Raw genomic sequence first — 25729 nt, 5'->3', positions numbered from 1 at the left:
ACTGGATCTCATTTTAAGTATTATAATCTCCCAATATGGTGGAGATAAAAGGTAATACTTCTTTATTTTAGGTGGTAATTTCAAAGAAAATTAGCCATTGTTCTGATACTTGGAGTTTATATTATACATCAGCTCCTAGAAAGATACTTACATAGATTACATCATCCCAAGAAGGCATGAGGGGCAATAGAGGCTAGGACCTACTACATATGCCTTTTTGTCTCAATCATTAAAAAATTTTAAAGCTTGATTTAAAAAAAAATATATTTATGCACTTTACTCACAAAAGAAAGTTTTGTAAGTTTTGAGACTGAATTGGCTCACTATGAGCTTGCTTTGATTAGCACTTTTAAAGATTTTTTTTTAAAACATGGTGATTTTTTTTTTCTTTGCAGTTAATGCTGAAATATAAGGATAAGAAATGGTACCAATTCTAAAGCTGTAAAGAAGCTGTGACTGCTTTATGAAACATTATTCAGGGAAACCAAATTTATTCCCAGCATCACTTTTCAACTGTTAGAAGCCAGTTTCTTCTACAAAATGTTCCATTACAGTTCATCTGAAGATATCATAAGGGAGATTTATCAGAGACACTGTACAATCCAAAGGCTGGGACCCTGGTTAAAAACCCACGAAATGGTTGAATTTGCCTCTTCCCGTGTGGAATGGAGCTATCATCTTGGCATGTCATTTGCTAAGGATTTACACTTAGGAACTATGGGGAGTCCTTCTGATTTGAAAAAATCCTGTATAAACAAAAGCATTAATGCACATAATGAAAAAAAAAAAACCTTTGCATGATAAATTAACATCTTAAGAGGAAAAGAAAACAAGCATGTTGTGACAGAAGAGAAAAAGATTTATGGTAAACTATTTTTATAAATTGGGCCACACCTGACAATCTAAAAAATCTGCATTAGAAGCTATCAGTGCATTTCAAGTATATTTGCCATACCCAACTGAAAGAGAAAACTAAACAAAGCCAGAGTTTTCTTCTCATCTATGACTCATTATACTAGGACTTTATTGAATTCTTATGGCAAGAGTCCAATTAACATTCCTTTCTCTCCATAATATGTACATCATTCACAATTCTCAGTCATAATCAAGCATTGCCAGTACAGTAAATTATTTCTAATGCAATTATTTCCATTTTTTAAGACCTTTAGAACAGGTCGCTACTTTTAGCCACAACCATGCAGGGTTGGGTCATCTCAAAGCGTTTGTTTCAGCCTTGCTTGTACTCTGCAGGGGAGTTGAAGATAGGCTTGGGGAGACTAACTATAGGAACCATGCAGTTAGCTTTGAGAGCTGATTTCACACACTCTGGTTTCAGTTTCTAAAGTGATATATTTTTAATGCTCCATTTGTATCCTTATCTGCCAATTACACAGTATATTACTGTTCGAACCCAGTGGGGTCTTCAATGCAAAGGTGCTCTTGCAGCCTGACACTCACAGACCAAACTGGTCATTCTCTTTAATATGATTCAGTAAAACCTCAGTTAACATTTTGGGAAAGGAATTCTGATTTATTACATTTCTTATTACAAGGGCTTTCATTAGGAAATACTTTGGTTCAATACTTATTATTGAAAATCTTTATAAAACATAATGGTATTTTGCTATCTTAGCCACAGCCATCATTAGACAACAGAAAAACAGTTTAATGATACAAAATCAATCATTTTATCACTCATTAGTTTTAATAATATATACCACAGGATTATAACAATAGATAACCAAACACCTATTCCTTCTTAAAAATTTCCTTTAAAATGGAGTAAAGAGTATCTTTAACATGGTAAAAAGTATCTATCATAACTCTACGGAGAACAGCCAGAGGCAAAATAAAATAGACACCTGCTATCATTATTTAATGTGATTCTGGAAGTCAATTCAAAGGAATGAATATATAGATTCCATGACCCATCCTTAATAAGTTGTTCCTTCAAAAAGCATCTTTTAAAAATGAATGAATTTGGTTATTGAATTTTGATTAATCGTGATCTTACTAGAGTCAAATGTGTTTCTTAAGAATTCACCATTTCCCTGAAGCCCAGGTTATTTTAACAGCCAAAAATAGTATTTGCTTATTTTTTTAAGATTTTTTTTTTATTTTTAGTGAATTTTATGAAGTGGCACTTCCTTTACAATATTCTTGGTAATTTTAATAAAAGATGTTGGAAAGAGCCATAAAATATCTACCAGGATAGCATTTTCTGTGTCCTTGAAATCTCATTTGTTAAAAAAAAAACAAAAAACCTCTCCATGAATCTTCCCAGAGTCCTGTGAACAGCCTTAGGATCTCAGAAGATGACTTAGAAATATAAACATGACACATAAAATTATAAAGTATCCATAAGACTATTAAAGAAACTTGACATGAGGATTTAAAAAATGTTAGTAGCCAAATTGCAGTGCACTGTTTATACCATCAACGAGGACCCTATTTTCTGATTTTCTGAAAAAAATATTTGTCCATTTTTCTATATTTAAAAATAACTAAAGACTAAAATATTCATTTATTTTATGAATAATGGAATTCAACAAGTATCTCTGAAGTCCCCGCTAAGATTTTATTTACTTGCTACATCAGGGTTTCTCAATAGTGGGACTATTAATAGAAACTTCTATGTTGTGGAGATTGTCCTTTGCACTGTAGGATGTTTAGTAATATCTCTGACCTCTGTCTACCAGATGCCAGTAGCAACTCCTGAGTAAAAGACAATGAAAGTCTCCAGTCATTGCCAAAATTGCTCTAAGTTGAGGGTCACTGTTCTCCATGATTAATGACAAATTAAGTGTGAATATGTAATATATGTCTTGTATAAGTTGTACATCATAAGTACACAGTCCTAACAAGATAAACTGTTATACCCAAACTTACATGTGTGGTTCATATGCAATAAAATGCTATTTTGGAGAAAACTTATATGAATTGGTGAAAAAAATTACAGAATATTTTAAAGCATACAGAGAAAATATCAAAAAGGACAACACTGCATTTCACAATGAAGTGCTTAAAACCCTGGCTTAAATAAATCCATCAACAGTTCATAATTAGCACATCAATCGAAAGTAAACAGGTGCTTCTGAAATGTTTGAAAAGGTTTTCTTAAGTAGTTTAAATGTGTCTTTTAATATTGCTTTTATAAACCCTTTCTTAATGTAAGGGTAACTTCATCCCATTAACTGATTCATGAAATATAAATTAATGAGGTTTTACTGTATCAAAATTATTTTTATAATTCAAAGAGATAGCAATAACAAGAATCTAATGTGGATGTGATTTTTCTCTTTGAACATTTCCGTTCTGTTGCACTGACCTTAGCTTACACACACCTCACTACCACCACCTTCTTATCATCATCATCTTTGGAAAAAGAGTACTGTTAATCCATGTAGTTCTTTACATCTTTTTTCGCTACTACTTAAATATCTTTCCTCTATCTTGCGACATAAGAAAAATATTCCTAGTAACTTAGACAATGACAGTGAAAATGACTCTGCACCTTAGTTGCCATCAAAATATCTGATAAGACGGCATCAGAAGATAAGCTTATAATCGAGTATCAACAAGTTGACTTTATCTCCCTATGCGTCCTTCAAGAGATGAACCCTTCTTAGTGTCCCAGGAGAAAACAGGCCTTTCCGTTCTATTCATCAGTGACAAGGTAGAAATATTCGTTTTTCTGGTTCTCAAAATGTGAGCAATAATCCCTGTCATGAAATCATTCAATAATATTAGACTTGGAGGAAAGCATGATTAATTTACCATTTATTTTAGTCCCCCAAAAGTAGTACAACTGACTTTGCTGCCTACATTTCGCTGAGATCCAAACTTAGTACCCCAATCACCATCAGGGTTGTTTGTTGTCTGATTCATGCAGGAGGACACTGACTGAACTGAATGAAATGTTTTCTGGTAATTCAGGCATAACAATAGTTTTTCAAGTATTTTATATAATCTTTGAGTGTCTCTCAAGTTAATAAGTCAAAATCCAGGTCTCTATTCCTCAAAGATTTTAAGAGATCTTAAAGGAAAAAATTTATTGTTGAAATCCCTTTTTATGTAACCCCTAAGTCCAGTTTAAAAGCTACCATCATCTGTTTTCTGCTTTAGAGATTCGCCATGCTTTGAGAAAGCAAGAAAAAAAAAAAAGGAAGAAAAAAATTACATACATATATGCCAAGGTTGGTTAAAGGAGATTAATTGATTGAGATGCATTTGGCAGAAGGGAAGAATGAAGTGGGTCTACAAAATAAACTATAAATCTCCTCAGTTTAGAATCATTGGGACACTTGGAGAGCATGTCTGCACGAATGTAGCTTGCTCCTGTGGGAAGATATGGACATTTGATCAATTAGGTTCAAAGAGGGCAATGCCAAAAAGGGTAAGACATTGCTTGTTTGCATCAAGAGAAACATGGTAGCCTTCACAGCTGCTTAACCATTTAAGCCAGCCCCATTTTCATCTAGGTGTTTTGCCTACATACTGCCACAAGGTTAGAAATCCTTGCCAGTAAGTCCTGTACTTGGATTGAGCATTATCTCTAATATGCACTGTCCTAAGAAGCATGATTGTCAGCATAGCAAGGTTAGGTAGCCCTGTAAGGACAAAATGCAGAATAGGTTAAGGTCTAACTTGGGAAAGGAAGAGGAAGTGCCAATTTATTGTGAGAGGATTTTTGGTGGGGAGGGACATGAGAACCAGAGTGAAATAGAAGGGAATTTGATGAGGAACCATAATTAATGGTTGTTTTAATTTACATATTTATGTAGGGAAGTGATTTTCAACCTTGGCTATAAATAAGAATCACCTAAGGAGCTTTTAAATTTCCCAACTATATGAAAATCTCTCAAATAGATATCAAATATCAGTATTTTTGAAAGCCCCCAGAGTTGTTCCAATATTTAGCCAAGGTTGATAACCAGTGTTTTACGGCCAACTAAGGGAGACATGTTTGTGTATGTTGGACTGATATCCAAGTTCCTTCTGAGGGGTCACAGAAGGCAAAAAGTAGGAAATACATTGTTGACTGGATTGATACTTATTCTGTATCACAACCCAAAAGTTTAGTACAAATTTCTGAAACAGCAGTTTCCCATTAACTCTTAATAAGTATGTAATTGTGATTTTTCTCTATGTGACTTGGTCATTAATTGTTCCAATTCAGACATCTCGGGTTTTGACTGTCTGTTGCACTTAGATTGCACTTAGCAAATGTCACATCACAAAACACCAGACATAGCTCAAGAAATTCAACAGCATGGAAAGCCTAATCTCAATAGTAGGATAGTGGAAATTCTGAAATCAGTCATTCACTTAACAGGTCCAAATTAATTATTCATTCTTCATTTGAAGGAGACATGGGTACCAGGTGCCTATTCTGCAATAGGTCTATTTTAGTGGACTTTATCTTAGCAAGAAGGGAGAACTTTATGAATGTTGTCTTAGCTCTGAGGGCCACTTGGATTTATTTTTTCAGTTATTAGACATGTGTTAAAAGGGAGAAGAATGCCAAAATTGACTATTTGGTCTCTAGTACCCTGAAAGAGTGCTTTCACCTTCAAAAAGAAGTCTGCCTACCTAAGGCAATAAAATTCAGTGAAAAAACTTGAGTTCTCACCTCCAATACTGTTGCCCTCTGGTATTGGCCCACCCTTCTCAACTGCAAAGTCAGAAAATAATAAATTAGGTGGTGGTTATGGACAAGTAGACACAGGATCAAAATCTCTAATAACCTATAGTTTTTAGTACTTAATTATGTGATGTTTTATTCTAGGAAATAAGAAATGACATCATTGATGTATCTTTCTTTCATCTTCAGAATTTTTGCATCTTTTCAGAAAATGACAAATTACTATTTTTCTGTTGCACTTAGCAATTGTGACTATACTTAACAAAATTCTTGTAGTCTGTAGAGATATCAATAAAATTGTATATGTTTGTACATAGATGCTCTCTTATGTCATGATGTCATGCACTACTAATTTTTCCCAAGATTCAATATGGACAATATGTAAAATCCTTATTTTGTAATACTGTAAACCATGATTGTGCAAAGTACAATATAATTATCTTAAAAGGGCAGAAGCAGGGAAGGGTACAAAATACAAAATATTTATAAACTAAAAAAGAACAACTAAATACAAGTTCTGAAAACTCATACTTTACTAGGATTTATTAAGCCAGAAGAATAAAAACAGCCATTTAAAAATTTCCTTCAAATATAGATGTGTAACTAATTACTGGAAGATTTTGAAGGTGTTCACTGATTTCACCTTTGGTGAAGTACAAATAAAACTAAATTTAGTGAGCGTGCAACACACACACACACACAAGGCTGAATAAAATGTACTTACAAACTTATTCAGCTCTAACGCTGAAATTCAGGCTTCAATACCCATGCAGGCAGAAAAAAATAAGCTTTTATGGTGTTATACCACCACCTAGTGGCCACAATGAACATTCACGATCCAGCGATTCCAAGTCTCCCAGAAAGAGAGCGCGCTCCAGCTTTCATCTGCACAGCTCTCACTTTGGGTACTTTTTTCACATTTACCTTACATTGTAACTTTATGCAACCAATCTTGTCCTTCCAAATGCTGTCTATCTCAGGAAAGACACTACTACAATTTCCTTGCTAATTTTGGTTTCATATAAAATTGGAAAAACCGGGCCTCCCTGGTGGGGCAAGGGGTTGAACACAGCTCTGTGAGGCTGTCTGCAGCCTCTGCAGCACAAGTTCGATCCCGGTGGGCCAGGAACTGACCCATATGGCACCCCAGACTTCTCCAGCTGACTGACTCACCCGCTGCTCCCCTCAGCAGTGTATTTCAGTCAGTCTGCCTGTTCTGTTCCCTACTCTGTCTCTGGTGAATCCTCTCAGCCCCCGCACCCCAGTTCTTGTATGCATAAATGAATTTTTTTAAAAAATCTTTAAAAAAAATAAATTAAATTAGAAAAACCAACAACCCTAGGCTAAAAAATGCTTTTCAATCGAAAGTACAAATATAAACACAGTCCCTTTAAAATCCAAATACCCAGTCACCTTTGAATTACAATTAGGTGCCATACATCAACATTCGATATTTAAAATACTGATTTGATTTTCTTTCCTTTCTTCCTCCCTCTCTCGCTTCCACTCTCCTTTAATTTCTTCCATTCATTCAGTCCAAAAGTCAACCAATTTGAGTGAGTTGGTGATGACAGCTCCACGCAAAAGGACTGCATTGGTGCAGGGCAAGAAGGACAACCCACAGGAGGACAGAGTTGGAGTGTGGGGGCAGGTCAGCCCTCAAGGGGTCAATAGTGGTGAACTTTGTGAGGCAGGCACTGAAGCAAGGCAGGAGATGATCCAGAAGGTCAGGAGATTGAGGACTGAGCAATTAAGTAAATATATTGAGGATACAGGAGCCAGGAAATCTTCATTAATGAAGAATAAAGGATAGGCAGGAACAAATCTATCATATTGGCTTAGAATTGGAACTATCAGCATGAAATGTCTATATATCTATATACCTCTGTATCAGTGAGAAAATTGGCTCCTGTATATAGATATGTGTATATATATTTTAATGTATATATATATGAAGTAAAGGAGTGTGTGTGTGTGTGCACATACGTGAGTGTGTGAGACATATATCTCCTAATTCTGAATACTGAGGAGACTGGAAGCAACATCCCAGAAGCAATGAGCACAGCTAATGCCTTGGGTTTTGATTTCTAAACTCTATTTTCTACTAAAAGGGGCTGGAGCTCCTTGAAGAAATGGCTGATTTCAAGGTGGGACATATTTTTATACTATGCAATAATGTATTCAAAAAACAATGGGGAAAGTGTCAGGAGGACACGGGAGTCAGCTTGAAAGGGCGCACATGGGCCAAATCAGGGATAATTTGAGCATTAAAAGTAATGATAATTGAATAAAAGGTACCAACAAGTCCACAATGATGATATGAATTAAGAGAAGGGAAAGTATAAATGTGGATGGAATTTAAAACTACAATTTGGCAATCATTGTAGAAATAATAAGGGCAACAAATACCAGCAGATGTTAAAAACAGTGGGTTAAAGTGGGCCCCTCCAGCCCACTTTAGGATAGTTTCAAAGTATCTTCACAAAACATACTTGCTAGTTATAAACAAAAAATAAAATTTTACCCTAGAGAAACCTGGCAGGCACTATTTAATCAAGTTATCGAAGTTACTATTACCAGCAAGGGGACAAATCATGTGCCACTGGGCATGATGTACTAAGAGCAGCACACTGTGTTAGTTCTGCCAAAAACACATAACTCATGAAGAAATACTGTATAAAACGAAATTGATAGGCATTCTATACAATGACTGCTGTGTGCGCAAGTTTCAAGGTCATAAAGGTCAAGGAAAGATGGAAGTTCCAGAGTTAAGGAGACTAAAGAGACATGACAACTGGGTGAAACACGGGACCTGGATTGGACCATTTTGCTATAAAAGACGTAATTGGAGCAATTCACAAAACTTAAGTGTCACTTCCCATTTGAGTGTGATTCTTTCTACTATTCTAAAAACTTTAAGTTTGAAATTAATTTCAAAATAAAATTATAAAAATAAACATTTTTGATTTTGTTGGGTTTCTTGCAGTTCAGTGACCTCAAACAGTTGGTTTTTTCCTGCGAGGTATTTATTTGTGGGCTTTTTTTCATTCTAGTACCTTTTTCTTACATTGTTAATTTTTGGACGATATATGATTTTTCCCCTCAGGTGCATTCACTGTAGTTTTCCTATCACCAAAGCAGCCACAGTCCACAGTGTTCTCCCTCCACTGTTTTCACCACTCCCTTCCCTCTTGGATGTGTCATGGGTTAAAGTGTAGCTTTGTGAGTTGGCTTGGAAATCCAATCATTATTTAAAGCCTTTAAAAAATATTTTAATTATACAAATACATGAATGCATATTTATAATCCCAATAATAAATTTAGGCAAGATTAAGTACAAGTTTCTTGTCACCTTAGTCACCTCCTACCCTTATCTATACTAGTTATTAGTCTGCTGTTTCCTTCCAAACATTTTTCTATACTGTAACTTGCTTATTCATGTACCTGCTGGGTCTGAGGAACACTTCCATGTCAATACTTACGAATATATCCTTCGCTCTTTTTAACTCATATCATAGTGTCTACAAACTTTGTTGTCTATGTAATTGGACACCCTATCCCAAATTTGATTTGGATGTTGAGACGGATGATGCCCACCCCCAAGAGGCTTTTTTTCTTTTTCAAATCTAGGATGTATTTTTTTTTCATTTTTAAATTTTTTTATATCACTGTTCATTTTTAAACAATATTTGCTTCCCCACCCCCTCAGGTATAGTCCCCATAGTTTCCTTCACCAATGCACCCGTGCACCATCACCTCAGTCCCCTGTGCTCCTCCCTCCCTCCCTCTGATCCCTCTCCCGCCTCCTCCCCTGCAGGATGTCTCTGATTTATAATGGTCTGTTTTTGCTTTGTTGTGTTTTGTACTGTTATTTTTTTACACTGATGTCTTATTTGGTTTCCCTATATTCCTGCTATAAGTGAAACCATCCGATATGGTTTCATCCATGTTGCTGCGAATGGCAAGAGGCTTTCTGAAGAAAACAGGGAAGCTTCCAAACTGGCCCCAAAATGGCTTGAGAGAACAAGAAGTTTGTATTGGGCTGAAGGGTAGGCCAGGAAGTGGCATGCAAGGCCACTGAGCCTTTCCTTAGCTTACCCAGATGTGGGGCAGAATGAAAAGAGAAAACGTGAGACTTAAAATTTGCTAGTCAACATCATAAGATGGAATCAGACTGTTATTTTAACTCTGTAGATTAAGGTAGCTTATTTGTTGTGATTATAAAGATGCATTCATGTATTTTCTATAACTGATTTTTCCTTATTTTTTGAATCTTCAGAAAGGTCAGATGGGCTCTCCCTTTTCCTTTTTGCAAGACTGGTTTATTGTTGAAAGGAAAATGTATACATCTCATGGAAAGTGGTGCTAGACCTTGCGTTTTCCTGAGTCCTCTGATCCCCTCTGTAACAGTAGCTGTCTGTTCTAGACCCCTGGCAGGCTTTCACCAATTTGTGCTGAAATGTAATTGGTAACTATATGGCTTGCTCTCTTGTTTGGGATAGACCCTGCAGTCCTGACAGGGCGATGGTCTCTTTCAGGTTCTCTAGCATGCTCTGGCTCCTGGATTAGACTGTTCACTACCTTGATAATGTCACTACTCATATTGAAGATTTCTTTAATACAATCAAATTTTATAATTTTTATGACTTTTGAACTGTTTTATAGGCCTTTACTTCTCTTCTGCAAGGTCATAAACACCCTCATATCTTCTTCCTTACTATCAATTTTTATATTTAGACTATTTGTCCATCTGTAATTTTTAGACTATTTGAGGATAGGGACATAACCTGGTATTTTGACAAATGGGTAACACCACTGCCCTATTTTTAATGACTCATCCTTTCACTACTAATTTGAAATGACATTTTCATCATTTCCCATCTAAATGTAAATCTGTTTTGAAATTCTTTAGTCTGTCTACCTAGTCTATTTCTCCATATCGTGTAAAATTATATCTTTATAATATGCCCTAATATCTAAAAGATATCTTTAATCTTATTCAAATTTCATAATTTTTTTTTCTCAAGGTAAATTTTAGGATATCAACTATCAAAAAAAATCCTGTTGTGACTTTGAAATCATAGTACATTTATAGATTAATAAATAATGAAGGTTTTGCTGGCATCACTGCCTCTGATACATCTTTATTCTTTTTGTCACAACCATTTTTCTCATTTATGTTGATAATTAGCCTTCACTAAGTTTTTTTTTTTTTTTTTTTTTTTTTTATAACTCACTGCTTCCACTCAAAATCTCTGTTAGCCTTCACTAAGTTTTACAAATTGCATATCCAGAGTATCTCAAGTGGCATCAGTGTATTTCCAGTCAGCTGTTTTGCTATAACTCCATTTATGTCCAATTTGAATTTCACTTCCAGTGTTGTCATTTTTCAATTCTCTGGTGTATGGACTTGCATCTTTATCAGTCAGCTTCTTTTTATTACCCATGGCCTTAACACTGGGAGATAATGTGTCAACGCTGCCACACATTTACTGTGTGTTAAGTGAGTGACAGATGTGCAGTGATCAGTCATGGATAGATGTTGAAAGAAGTGATGTCACTGGTAACTCATCATAATGAGTGTATTACTTTTCTATTAATGCTACAAGAAACTATAAACTTACTCATTTAAAACAAAACAAATTAAGAAGTGACATTACCAAGATGGTGACATAGTTGTTCCTCATTTTGCATTGCCCCCTAAGAAGAAAACCTAGCAATTCATGAACAAGACATAGGGTAAGGCTGAAGCACCCCGTGCACCACGGTGATGAAGCAGGATGGCATTAGAAAGCTTAGAGGAGCCACTACCCATTGGCCACATGCCCTTGCCCCCATGCTGACCACAGCAGAAGTCTCTTTTGAGCCTCTGGTTCCTCCAGTGGGGAAAAAAAGAGCTGAATGGACATCCAGTTCTCCCAGCATTATGGCTCACTTCTTGGGAGTTTTTTCCATGGCTCAAATAAAGAACTTTGTCAGTCCTAGACCTTGGTCTGTCCCCCACCCCCTTTATGGGAGGAGCTGAGCCATAGCTCCAGCCAGAGATGAGCATAGCTTCTGGTCCCACCCAACCAGAAAAACTGGCCAGAGTTACACAGCACAGTCAGGCTTAAGTGGAGAGTCCAGCTGGAAGAGCCTGTCATCCGTAGAGCAAGGCCAGTAGCATGGTTCTGCCAAGGCACCTAGGCCCCAGGTCAGCTTGAGTCAAGACTAGTAATAAAAAACCTCACCAGCCTTGGAGCTAGTTCTCCAGCTCCACCCAGCAGGGAATTCATTACCTCACCCACTGCGTAGCATGATTCCAGTCCTTACCCTTTACCCCACTCCCCACCTCAACCACGAAACCTGGCCTAATCACCTGGGAAACTGCATACCCCAGCAACACTCAAGAAGAGAATGTGGCAGACAGCACTGCCCATGAACAGAGCAAAGCAGGGGATCCCATTTAGCCAGAGAACTTAGGATGTGTTTCTATCAATACTTAAATCAAGATGCCAAACAGAGTTTTGCTGCCCTTGAAGATGTTCTATAATTCCACCAAGACAGAGGAGCTAATTCCTGGCTCTACCAGGTGCTGAGAATAATGTATGCTCCCACCCAACTAGGAAGCCTGGCCTGCACACCTGGGAAGTGGCTTGGTCCAGAAGCTCCAGCAAAGACACAGCCAGTGGTTCTGTCTGCTGAGAAAAGCCAGGAACTCTGCCTAACCAGAGCTTAGTGCACAGGTCTCCCTGATTATCTTCCCAACAAAAATATCAGACATGGGATCTGTCTTGTGCCACTGCCCCAGCCAAGAAAGTTAATCCATAGCTTTGTCCATTGCTGAATATAGCCTCCAACCCCACTAACCAGGAAACCTAACCGGAGCCCCAGCAGCCCCAACCTGCAACCCCTATTACATCAGCACCTAAAGCAAGAACCTACCAAAAGCTCTTGTGTCTACAGAACCAACAGTGGTGAACCCACCTGTCCAAGGAACTTAGCAAGCACATCTATCTGATTTGATGCCCACACAAAGGCCAAACTAGCCTGGAGGCCTATACAGGGCTCTACCTGGGCACTAAACAAATCCAAGCTCCAGCCACAGCTAAATACAAGCTTCAGCCAGTCCAGCTGGGCACCCAACCAGAACACAGAATGCTGCATAGGCCATCCTACAGCTCTGCTTACAGGAGCACTTTTAAAGAGAGTGTGGCCCGCGGCTTTCCCTATCTACAGAACAAAAGCAGTGACCCCAGCTGGCTAGGAAATCCAGTGCACAGTCTAGCCTGATTTAGGTCCCTAAATATGAACAGTGCAGGCCTTGGGGCCTCTTCTGTTGCCCCAGGATAGTGAACCTAATTCCTAGCCCCACCTATTGTGAATACAAAACCCAGTTCCAAATCAGGAACCTTCACAGAGAACCCTTGCAACCACAGTGTTGGGGCAGGACTGGACACGGTGCAGGTTTTCTGATCCAGCAAACCAGGTAAAGGAGGCGTCAGAGTCCTCAGTGGCTTTTGCAGGCTTTATTGGGATTTACCCAGTACACAACAGGCAAGGGTGCTGGGGGGCCGGGAGGCTGGCAGTCCTCATTCTATCTGGGCTCTCTGGCGTTCTCTCTGCTTCTCTGCTTCTTTCTCAGCTTCTCTTTCACCTTCTACTGGTGTCCCCGTGACGCCACCCTTAAGCAGTCTTAGCCCAGGTGAAACCCATCTACCTAGGCCCACACCCTATTCCAGGTGCCCGCCTTCAGGCATGCATTCAGGACCGCAAGGATCCATCATCTATCCTGATGGCGGGAGGGCAGAAAAGCCTGACATTTTTCCTTACCCTACACACGGGCATCCATCCTATGACTTGCTGGGGCAGAGAACCAAGCAACCACTATCCAACTGTTCTCAGCCAGCAGGTACACACACCCCTTGGCCCCAAAGTCTCAAATAAGCCCTAAGAGCAAGCCCCACTAATCCAATGACGTTCCAGCTAACATCCAGAACACCAAGCAAAGCAGACTGGTGAAGCACTGTCTCTGCCAAAGCAAACATGTAAAGTCTGGAAAAGGAAGTTGCTTACTCAAAGGTACAGAGAGCAACATAAGCAAGGAAGCAAGTGTAAGGGCAGGAATGGACCAGTGCAGGTTTTCTATGATCCAGCAGACCAGGTAATGGAGGAGTCAGAGTCCTCAGTGGTTTTTGCAGGTTTTTTATTGGGGTTCACCAGGCATATGGCAGACAGGGGTGCTGGGGGGCCGGGAGGCTGGCAATCCTCCTAGCCCCCAGCAAATCCTCACTCTCTCTGGGCTCTCCGGTGATCTCTGCTTCTGCTTCTCGGCTTCTCTCTCGGCTTTGACTGGCGTCCCCGTGACGCCGCCCTTAAAAGCCCAGTCTTAGCCCAGGTGAATCCCATCTACCTGTGCCCACACCCTATTCCAGGTGCCCTCCATCAGGCATGCATTCAGGACCGCAAGGATCCATCATCTATCCTGATGGCAGGAGAGCAGAAAAGCCTGACATTTTTCCTTACTCTACACAAGGCTCCCAAAAATCAGGTTGAACACAGGCAAAGTAATAAATGTGACACCTCACCTTAGCAATGAAAGAAAAAAATCAATAACCATTAGGCACAGAGAAGGCATTTGACAAAATTCAGCATCTTTTCATGATAAAAATTAATAAATTAAGTATATAATGAGTGTACCTTAACAGGATAAAGGCCATATATATAACAGGCCATAAATATAACAATATATATAGCAATATGTAACAACGCGAAAGCTATCCTAATCTTCCATGGTGAGTGGTTGAAAGCCTGTTCCTCTTGTTTGCCTGCCTTCACTGCAGTAAAAACAATATATTTTTTAAAAGTTAGAAATTTTTTTCTCTAAGTCAGGAACACTAGGGTGCCTACTCTCACCACTATTACTCAACATAGTCTTGGGAGTCCTAGCCAGAGAAATCAGCCACGAAAAAAAGTAAAGTGATCAGAATTGAAAAGGAATTAAAAGGAATTAAAATTGTCTCTACATGCAGATGACATAGAAATATGTATGCAGAAATTTCTAAAGACTCCACCAAAACACTGTTAGTACTATGTAGGTGTAGGGTAAGGTAAAAAGTATCAGGCTTTTCTGCCCTCCCGCCATTAGGATAGATGACGGAACCCTGCAGTCCTGAATGCATGCCTGATGGCGGGCACCTGGAATAGGGTGTGGGCATAGGTAGATGGGATTCACCTGGGCTAAGACTGGGCTTTTAAGGGCAGCGTCACGGGGACGCCAGCGGAAGCAGAGAAGCAGAAGCAGTACGAGAGAGAAGAAGCAGAGAGGCCACCAGAGAAGGCCGGAGAACCCAGATAGAGTGAAGACTTGCTGGGGGCTGGGAGGCCTGCCAGCCTCCCGGCCCCCCAGCACCCCTGCCTGCTGTGTACCTAGTAAATCCCAATAAAAGCCTGCAAAAGCCACCGAGGACTCCAGGACCCTCTCCTCCTTTACCCCATCTGCTGGATTAGAAAACCTGCCCTGTGTCCTTACTGCCCCTACAGTAGGGTAAATGGAAGTTATCCGAATTTTTCCACTCTCCCTCTATTAGCATCCATGATCAACACCTGTGGTCTCATGTGCCACCTGCCTGATGGCGGCACCCGGAGTGTGGCGTGGGCATGCAGAGGTGGGCACAGCTGAACCAAGAGACTGAGCATATCGGCACGGTAGCGGAGCACGGGATGGCAGCAGAGCCATGAGGAGGAGTGCAGTGGAAAGATGTTGGAGCCACCGCTACCTGAGAGCCTAGAAAGAGTGAAAATTCGCTTGCAGGTCTGTCAGCCGCCTGGCCCCCGACACACCTGCCTGCCCTGCACCTGGTTGCCTCAAATCTCAAACCTAATGCCTGTACCATTAAAAGCCTGAAAAAGCCAGTGAGGGCTCCGGGACTCCTCCTTTCCCGCCTGCCTGGATCCATGAAGAACCTACTCTGTGCCTTGCTGGTACTACAAAAATAACCAATATTGGGCCTCCCTGGTGGTGCAAGGGGTTAAAGTCTCAGCACTATGAAGCTATCATCAGCCACTGCAGCATGAGTTCAATCCCCAGCCAGGGAGCTACCCACATGGTGCAGCAGACCTCCTGCCTTGCCCGCTGCTCCCCTCAGCAGTGTATTTCAGTAGATCTGCCTGTTTTGCTCCCCACTCTGTCTCTGGTGAATCCTCTCACACACACCCACACACACTTCTGGCCTGTACCCCAGCTCTTGTATGCATAAAGAAATAAAATAAATCTTTAAAAAAAAGTTTTTTTAATGGTTCTAGGAAATCTGTATATTCAAATGTAAAAGAGTGAAACTATATCCCCATACAAAAATTAACTCAATGCATTAACGACAGATGTTAAATCCTAAAACTACAAAAAAAACCTTGTATATATGTATATATATGCTTACATATAAATAAAAACATGTATATACATGTATGTGTGCACTTACATATATAAATATATATATAAAGAGAGAGACAAAAAGAAAAAGATACACACTGCCAATAGTTATTGGAAATGATCTAATGATTATTTGGATATGACACCTAAAGCACAAGCAACAAAACAAAGCAAAAAAAAAAAAAGTAGGACTACATTAAACTAGGAAGCTTCTACACAGCAAAAGGAACCAATAACAAAATGAAAAGGAATGAGAAACAACATTTTCAAATCAAGCACCTGACCAGAGGCTAATATACAAAATATTGCCAAAATATAAAGAACTCACACAATTCAATAGCCAAAACATGGACAACAGGTCCCAGATAGACATTTTTTCAAAGAAAATATAGAATAGCCAACAGCTACATGATGCTCAACATAACTAATCATCAGGAAACTGCACATCAAAATGAAAATGAGATAAATACTTCACACCTGTTAGAATCCTATCATCAATAAGACAAGTGTTAACAGATGCTGCTGCCTTTATAAAATAAACAGTGAGGATGTAATGTACAACATGAAGGCAATAGTTAATAAGACGGGATGGTGTTAAAGCTATTGAGAGAACAAATTCCAAAACCAATTCATTATAAGGAATAAATTATTTTCTTTTTCCATATCTATATGAGATGGTGGATGTTAACTTACTGTGGCAATCATTTCATAACACATATGTCACTATTCTATACAACTTAAACTTGTACAATGCTATATGTCATTTATATTTCAGTAAAACTGAAAAACAAACATACAAACAAAACAGAAATTGTTACCTTACAGTTCTGGAGGTCTGGAGTCTGATATCGTCTTCCTGGGCTAAAATCAAAGTGTTAGGCACAGCAGACCTTCCTGTCTCACCAGCTGCTCCCCTCAACAGTGTATTTCAGTCAATCTGCCTATTCTGCTCCCAACTCTGCCTCTGGTGAATCCTCTCACCCCCCTGTACCTCTGGCCTAGACCCCAGCTCTTGTATGCATAAATAAATAAATCTTAAAAAAAAAGTAAAATCAAGGTGTTGGCAGGACTTCGTTCCTTCTGGCACCTGGAGGGAAGAATCCATTTCCATTCCTTGCCTTTTCCCACTTCTAGAGGCATCTCTTGGCTCATGGCTCCTTCATTCAACTTTAAAATCAGCAGGCAGCATCTTCAAATCTCAAGTTTCCACCATATCTCCTCCTTTCACTCTGACGCCCTGCCTTTCTCTTATAAAGACCCTATGTGTTTAAGCTGGAACCACCCATGTAATAATCCAAGAGAATTCCTCCATCTCAAGATTTCTAACTCATTCACAGCAGTAATCTCCCTTCTGCCATATAATAAACATGTTCACAGGTTCTCAGGAATTAGGATGTGGATATTTTGGAAGAGGTCATTATTCTGCCTACCATAATGTGCATCTGTTGTTTAATGGTGTTTGTGGGCTAAAGAGCTACCAGTGAAGTTTGAACTTTATCCTACTGCTCAATTCATACACTATGGTTACTGAAATTTGAATTGTGTTATAGGGAGACTAATATTATTTAAGAAAACTGTGGTAACTTGAATTTTGCATAACTGAATCATGTAAAGCAAAGTCAGCCTGTTTTAAGTACAGCTTAAAACAGTTGGCCTGTTTTAAGTGCACACATGCAGGGCAGGGCTGCAGAGAACAAGGAGACTATTATCTGCAATTGCCCTCATGTGTGGCACATACACGCAATTAAAGAGCTGGCGTTTTCTTTTGTGCTGGATCTCAAGCCCACTGGTACAGTATTACAGCTTTTCTGAGAAATACAGTGCAGGTGAGTACAGAAAAAAACTTAAATAATGATGTAACTTCCCTCTAATTTGTGCCACCTTCTGTCCACACCGCCCCTTCAAACCCACCCAAAAAAACAAACAAAAAAAATATGCTAATATCTAACTACTGATGGTATGTAATACTGTTTATAGAGCAACTAGCTTTTTTCCTTTATTCTGATGAATAAACATAAAAGAGCTGTTGTGATAACTAATTAAAAATTAATAATAAACATTTCCCATGTGTACATTGCTAAGCAACAGACTAAAAGGGGACATAATTTTCTGATGATCTTAGACCAAATACAATTTTAAAAACCAGACTACTGATATAAAGTATATCATAAATTCATTTTATTCCAACAGTAAAAAGGTCAGTTTTATGCCTCTGCCAAGTATGATAAGACACAATCTTGTCAGCATGGTTATTCTCATCATGCCACAAATAGAAAGAGGCAATAAGGGACCACTAAAGGGGTATCTCCCTTCTCTGGAAGTATTTTATCAAACTATAACCTGATCTCACAGAACAGAATACTTCTTAAAGAGGTGTAGTTTATTTTTTAATACATAAATATTGCAAATACATTCACTACATGAATAAGAGAGAAGAGGAAGAAAAAACAACATTCAATGAAAATTTACTTACACAACATCCACACCACATCTTACCACTTTATATAGTCCATAATGAAGCTAACACTATTTTAAAATACTACTTTAGTAGTCTTAAATTGATAAGGAAGAAAAATCATACACAATGCCTAACCCTGTTGGCCTGTGAGACCAAACCTTTATCTGCCTATGGCTCCTTTTGAGGTCTATAGCACAAGCATATGAATACTAGACAGGGCTGAACACACCCCTGAGCCAGCAGTTCCATGTCCTCCAAGCTCAAGCCAGACAGAAGAGGACCAAAGTGCTAAGTGCATACTTCAAGCATGTGGTATAAAACTGTTGCAAGCCACAGTAAATTATAAAAGGCACCATAGATACTCTTTGAGAGTAAATATTATGATTAAATTTAGTATTGCCCCTCAAAAAAAGGGTTTTCTATTGCTACAGAGAATAAATAAAAGATGATATATGTTTTGAAGTTATTAAATTACTAACAGAGTTCATCAAGACCTGAGGGGTTTGTTTCCATGAAGTTGGTTGAAGGGTAATTTCTGTTCTTTCCACGTGATCACACTCTGCTAGAAGGACTTAACCAACTACACATTTATACATCAAAGTCCTTCAGATCTCCCCAGCTGGCACCTATTTTCACTTTTACTTTCAGGTTCACAGAAAGTTTTATGGCACTTTCCATTTCATTCTTCACAATCTGAGCTACCTACAAAAAAAAAAAAAAGATTAACAAACTCTTTGCCCAATCAAAGAATGTTTCCCAACACATCTACTGAGGTGATAACAGAGTCCCACTCTTCACCTCATGGTATTTAAAGTGCTCAAGCACCCCAAAACTGGTCTATACTGAAAAGGAGCAGTCTGCCAAATGGCATACGCAGTTTTGAAACCCTCAGAGCGAAAGTTTCATTTAACTTCTCCATACAAAAACATCCCTGCATCAGGAATTTCTTCAAGAATCAGTATGAAATCAAGCCTCTTAGCTCTTTTTCTACACTTAAAGACTACATTTGCTTAGCCATCCTGGAGCTAGCGAAGGGTTCCATAAATATCACATATAGGGGAAAAAGCTGGCACCCTGACATACACCATCTTAGCTTCCAACAGAATGGCAACTGCAAAATATACCTGAACAACATCCTCTTCTGCCACTTCATATAAGAGTTCATCATGGAGTTGAAGGATGAAGAAGCCTCCTCTTACTGGGCAGAACATCCCCTGTAGTTTGTTCTTTGGTAACAATCCTACAACCCATGAAAAAAGCAGCAAACTTCATCAGCATGTCACTGTGCCACAATGGGAGGATTTTTTTTAGAGATTTTGAATAACTGGGGAATTTTAAGAGAAGGCTATTAGGAAAATAACAACTTACAGGATGTTACCTACTCCACCTATCAGTTACCTATCAGGTGACTCAAATCCCCCACCAACTTTCCTCCAGAAAGAAACCTAAAAAAGAAGTCAATAAATTGAGCTTGACGAACTCTACTCCAAACTCTAGTCTAACTTATTTCTCGTTAAAAAAAATCTTCTCTTTCCATGGAGTCCCCACATCAGGGTCTCTGAACAGCAGTCTATTCTCTCCTAAGGGCACAGCAATGGGACCAACCATCCTGGTTTTAGCAATGAAAGTCTCACATCTTGGGAAATCCCACACTGTCCCACAAACTGGACAGGACGTGCGATATTGTAACAGATTGGATGCAGAAGTAGGTAAAATCTCACTGTCTTTTCTTAAGCCAGAGATTTGTAGAAATATAAAGTTTCTTATCACCAATTTTCTTCGGTTGTGAAAAATGTATTTTCCTAGCAATGTGTTATTTCCTAGCAATGTGTATTTCCTAGCAATGTGTTAATATGAGTTGCTTATTTTTGTTGTTATTATTATTACATGTTAACAAAAGTTTTAAAATCCCTGTTTTAATTTCTAGCATAGTAACTATGAGTAGATATAAACCACATAAACAAAAGCTCTTTGGAGCCTGAGGTTGTGAAAATATCACAAAACTAAGACATATGAGGACTGCTGAGAAACAATATATAAAACACTTCCCTCTGTTCTACAATTATTCTCACCACATAATAGCAATCTATGAACAAACCTGTTCTGTCACTTTGGAGCATCCTCTCCCGATGACCATGTGACTTGAAGGTTGAGTGGAAGGTCTCTAACTGCTTCTGAATGTTAATTGTGGCTACCTTGACAATATCAGCTGCCGATCCTTGGACTGTTGTGTTGATAGCCTGACGCTCAGCCTATGAAAAACAGTAACAGGTGCTGCATCAGATACAGCAACACAGCTTCATAACCACTGTCCACAGACCATGGTCATATCTGCAAATGCAAGTGGAAATCTGAGCCAAGACGGAGCCAGGACATCAAATATTAAGCTGCATCCTAAAAAGTACTAGAATTAGAATGATCCAGGTCTTTAGATTCTTGGCTATTTTCTACATGAGGATAGACTAAATAAATATTCAGGAATATTTTGGTTTAGAAATCTTTAAAATTCAGCTAACTAAAAACCTCTTTATGCTTAAAATATTTAGTAGATGAAAATTATTTTATTTGGTAGACTTACATTACTGGTATTCCAGCAGTTTCAGATTTCACTCTTAAGGATTTACTCCTCAAAATGTACTCCCCTTGGGCCTCCCTGGTGGCACAGGGATTAAAGTCTCAGCACTATCAAGCTAGCACCAGCCACTGTAGCACGAGTTCAATCCCCAGCCAGGTCGATACAGCCAACATTTACTGTCTTGCCCACTGCTCCCCTCAGCAGTGTATTTCAGTAGATCTGCCTGTTCTGCTCCCCCTCTGTCTCTGGTGAATCCTTTCATCCCACCCCCTGCACCTCTGGCCTGTACCCCCATTCTTATATACATAAATAAATCTTTTTTAAAAAAAAAAGGTACCTCCCCTTAATCCTAAATAGTTAAAAGTAGAATATCAGTCTCTATAATGTGGATTGGACTATTCCAAGCATATCCCTCTTCTCAGTGGCCTTTTGGTCCTACATAGAATTTAGTTCCAGAAAGTCTGGAGCCCCCTTTATGGGCTGCTATGGCTAATTAATGGTTGCTAGTGAAACTGCAGATCCTAGATTCCTAGTTAGAGTCCCTGAAACTATTGCTGCCATGGGCTTTGCAGCAACTACATTTACTTAAAGTGATCATGTTAGGGCAGTAGGCATGGGGGTCTGGACAAACACCCAAGGGGTAACCTAGCCATGAAGATCACTCCCGGTATTCCAAAACATCTCAGGAAATGGGAAGGGTCTACTAACAGGAGGGTTCTATCTATCATGAGAAAGTCTAACATTATCCGTTGCTATCACCTGGCCTACCTCCAACTTCCAGCACAAAAAAGAACTTTCTTTTTAATTAAATGTTGTTTTGTCAGATGCTATTGAATTCATTCTAAACACTACTGGGATAAAAGTAGGACATTAATCAGACTATAGCCTATAACTAAACTTTAATTATATTACAAAATAATGATAATATATTCAGGAATATAAAAGACAATAAAATAAGAACAAAATGGCAAGTCTAGAACTGAAAAATAAACAGAACAGAATTTAAGGCACTTAAACAGTGCTTTCTTTGTAGTTTGGTGTGTGTGCATGGTGGGGGTGGGGAGGATAGCAATGACTTGGAGGAAGCCATAAAGAAGTCTGGAGTGGGCCTCCCTGGTGGAGCAAGGGGTTAAGCACCGCACTATGAAGCAATCCACAGCCTCTGCAGCACAAGTTCGATCCCCTGGCCGGCCAGGGGGATGGCGCAGCAGACCCACATGGCGCAGCAGACCTCTCTTGTCTCACCGGCTGCTTCCCTCAGCAGTGTACTTTGGTCAATCTACCTGTTCTGTTCCCCACTCTGTCTCTGGTGAATCCTCTCACCCCCTGCATCTATGGCCTGTACCCTAGCTCTTGTATGCATAAATAAATAAATCTTAAAAAAAAAAAAAGTCTGGAATACTAGAAACGTTTTATATTATTTAAAATAGTTGAGCTCAACAGTGAACTGAAGAGCAAGCTAGGAAGCTGAAATAAAATGCAGAACCATGCAAGATGAAATCTAGACATGGAAAATACTAAAGAAGAAATATGAAACATGAGAAATAAGAAGATTTTAAGTTTATAAAAGGAGTTCCTGGAGAGAGGGGAGAATGTAATGCAGCAATAATTGAAGAAGAGATGTTTAGTAATTTCCCAATCAATAAAAGCTATCAAGTTGTAGATTCAGGAAGTCCTAACACCCTCAAAGCAGCATGAATTAAAATTATGTTCCCATGTATAGGCATATGAGTTAAACACACACAGAGGCATCATAGAAAATCTGCTAGAAAACAGATAAGAAAAAAAAATACCATATCAAGAGCAACCTAGAGTAAAACAGGCAGAGTATATTCAAAGAAAGATCAGTTAGGGGGCCTCCCTGGCAGTGTATATGTTAAGTCTCAGCACTTTCATGCTATCACCACTGTGGCCTGAGTTTAATCCCCCAGTTCTTGTATACATAAATAAATAAATCTTTTTTAAAAAAGGACCAGTTAGACCAGGGGGTGGGCAAACTGCAGGTCAAATCTGGCCCATCTCCTGTTTTTGTACATAATGTTTTATTGGAACACAACCACATTCACTTGTTTATGACTGTTTATACTACAACAATGGAGTTGAGTAGTTGCGACAGAAACTCTGACCTACGCAAATATATATAGAGAACTTAACTTTATCTGATATAGACACTATTAAAACCTTTAAAATAAAGTTCTATTTATTGGTGAAATGTTTAAAATTTTCCTCTGATATCCAAAAAAAGGCAAAGAAGCTCAGTGAAAATTTGTAGGTACAAAGTAAATGTTTATATGTTTAAGCAGGCTTTATGCAAAGTGGTTGTATCTCTTTTACCTGATTGCATTATGGGGAGTGCACTGTAACTGACTAGAAACATTTCTCCTATCTAGTATAGTAAAACAGAAGGCATATAAATCTTCAAGCAGTGTTAGCTGGATATGCTAAATGGGAAACAGTAAGACGGCCTGAGTCTACACAGTATAGAAAAGAAACTGGAGTGGTAGTGGGGAAAAATTCTCTGCAATAGTCTTCTGTGGAATGTAGACTGAGGCTTATGATTAGAGCCTATGGATGCCTCCTACCACCCATTTGAAGGGGCACCTATTAACATGCTATCAGATATTATTAATTGAAGTTATCTCTATGGCCATGATTTCTTGGTTAATGTTGGAGAAACATTTTAGTGAGGATGGCATTGCCCAGAAGTTACATAATTAAATGGAAATGGTTTATACAATATGCTACTAGTGGAATGCAAGAAGACACCCACCATAAGCATAGGCAGATCTCCTCTTTTCCTCTAGTAGCGACTTTGGATCCACCTGAGGAGCTGCCAGAACTGATGGCCATGTGGGCCATTTCCTAAGCTCATTTCTCAACTGAACAACAGAGTTTACAGATGGCAGTTAGCATTAGTGCTCTGAAGGCGTTTAGCTCCTAGCATAAGGTACTTAGCAGTTTGGGGGCTGGTATTTTTCATGACATACAATGTGTAGTGGGCACTGACACCCAAAAGTGTGGGGGAAGGACAAATATGATACCAGACAAAATTGAAGATTTTGACTATAACAGAATCTTAAATGACAAGATATATAGAAAACTTTTATAAATCCCAATGATCTCAGAAAGAAATCTGAATTATAATGTAATTAAATACCATCAATGAATTTTTTTTTAAGATTTATTATTTATTTATACAAGCACTGGGTACAGTCAGAGGCACGGGAGGGTGAGAATTCACCAGAGCCAGAGCGGGGAACAGAACAGGCAGACTGACGAAGTACACTGCTGAGGGGTGCAGCAGGCAAGGCAGGAGGGGTCTGCCACGCCATGTGGGATTCTCCTTGGCCGGCTGGGAATCGAACCCGCGCTGCAGAGACTGGGGGCAGCTTCGCAACCCAGCGCTCAACCGCTGCACCACTGGGGAGGCCCCATCAATAAATCTTTTAAGTGTTGTTAAGTATAGCCTTGGGCCTCCCTAGTGGTGCAAGGGGTTAAGCACAGCACTATGAAGCAATCTGCAGCCTCTGCAGCACAAGTTGGATTCCCAGCCAGCCAGCAAGAAACCCGCATGGCACAGTAGACCTCTCCTGTCTTGCCCGCTGCACCCCTCTGCTGTGTATTTCACTCAGTCTGCCTGTTCTGTTCCCCACTCTGTCTCTGGTGAATCCTCTCATTACCCCTGCATCTCTGGCCTTTAGCCCAGTTCTTGTATGCATAAATAAATAAATCTTTAAAAAAAAAAGAGAATAATCTCCATCAATATTGTGGGCATTCTAATAATATTTGATGAAAAGAGGTTTTAAAATAAAAAAGTAGAATGAAACAAAAAATACCACAATTCAGTGAGTGGCTAATCTCCAAAGACACTGGCAAATTGGTGTAATCGGGCCTCCCCTGGTGCGCAGCGGTTGAGCGCTGGGCTGCAAAGCTGCCCACAGCCTCTGCAGCGCCAGTTCAATCCCTGGCCACCGGCGAGGGTCCCACATGGCACGACAGACCCCTCTTGCCGGGCCTGCTGCTCCCCTCAGCAATGTATTTCAGTCAGTCTGCCCGTTCTGTTCCCTGTTCTGGCTCCAGTGAATTCTCTCACCCTCCTGTGCTTCTGACTACCCAGTGCTTGTACAAACAGATAGATAAATCTTAAAAAAAAAAAAAAATTGGTATAATCTGCTTAATTAGTACATGGTATCTGAAACAAAAAACAATTAGGAAATGTAAGAATTAAGTTCACTTACAACTAATCACCAAAGCTAATACATAATTGCTTTACTGAAACAGAATCTTAAGGAAGCCATAAAGAAGTCAACCCCCTTCACTACAGGATCTTAAGACCATGCTATTTCTCCTGTTTCAGTTCTTTGAACATGTTAGTCATCTTTTGCTCTTTAATCATATTTCCAGGATTACAAAACAGAACATCTTTAAGTGAAGTATTATTAAGTGAACCTATATTTACAATAGTCTCCCGAAGACCGTTCAGCAAATATTGGCATATGCCATCACTTCAGAGGTCCTAATGAAACAACTGGTAGGCCTTATATAAGGAGAAGATATATCTAATATGACACTGATCCTTAAAAGGGACATTACCAATATTTTTGTGAGAAAAGCACAAGTTATTTTGAAAACTAAAGTTAAAAA

At 39.1% G+C, this 25729-nt stretch overlaps 2 protein-coding genes across 4 annotated transcripts in view; one reads left to right on the top strand and one right to left on the bottom strand.

Moving 5' to 3' along the window:
• The window catches only part of STXBP5L (syntaxin binding protein 5L), a 190429-nt gene extending 188786 nt beyond the window's left edge, over positions 1-1643 (top strand). For all 3 annotated transcript variants that reach the window (XM_054700531.1, XM_054700530.1, XM_037525474.2), the window contains one exon: positions 396-1643. In XM_054700531.1, the coding sequence (XP_054556506.1) occupies positions 396-437 (42 nt within the window). In that variant the 3' untranslated portion in view covers positions 438-1643. The remainder of the gene's footprint in view (positions 1-395) is intronic.
• Positions 1644-18198: 16555 nt separating this feature from the next.
• POLQ (DNA polymerase theta) overlaps positions 18199-25729 on the bottom strand; it is a 78757-nt gene continuing 71226 nt past the window's right edge. Inside the window, exons 28-30 of the mRNA XM_037525468.2 lie at positions 20609-20762; positions 19635-19750; positions 18199-19212 (exon numbers count right to left, since the gene is read on the bottom strand). Of these exons, the coding sequence (XP_037381365.1) occupies positions 19099-19212; positions 19635-19750; positions 20609-20762 (384 nt within the window). The 3' untranslated portion in view covers positions 18199-19098. The remainder of the gene's footprint in view (positions 19213-19634; positions 19751-20608; positions 20763-25729) is intronic.

Source organism: Talpa occidentalis, unplaced genomic scaffold (assembly GCF_014898055.3).
Source record: "Talpa occidentalis isolate TD23 unplaced genomic scaffold, MPIMG_talOcc4v2.1 talOcc4.4, whole genome shotgun sequence".
NCBI lineage: Eukaryota > Metazoa > Chordata > Mammalia > Eulipotyphla > Talpidae > Talpa > Talpa occidentalis.
The sequence above is the reverse complement of the archived record's forward strand: the minus strand, read 5'-3'. Positions and strand labels throughout refer to the sequence as shown.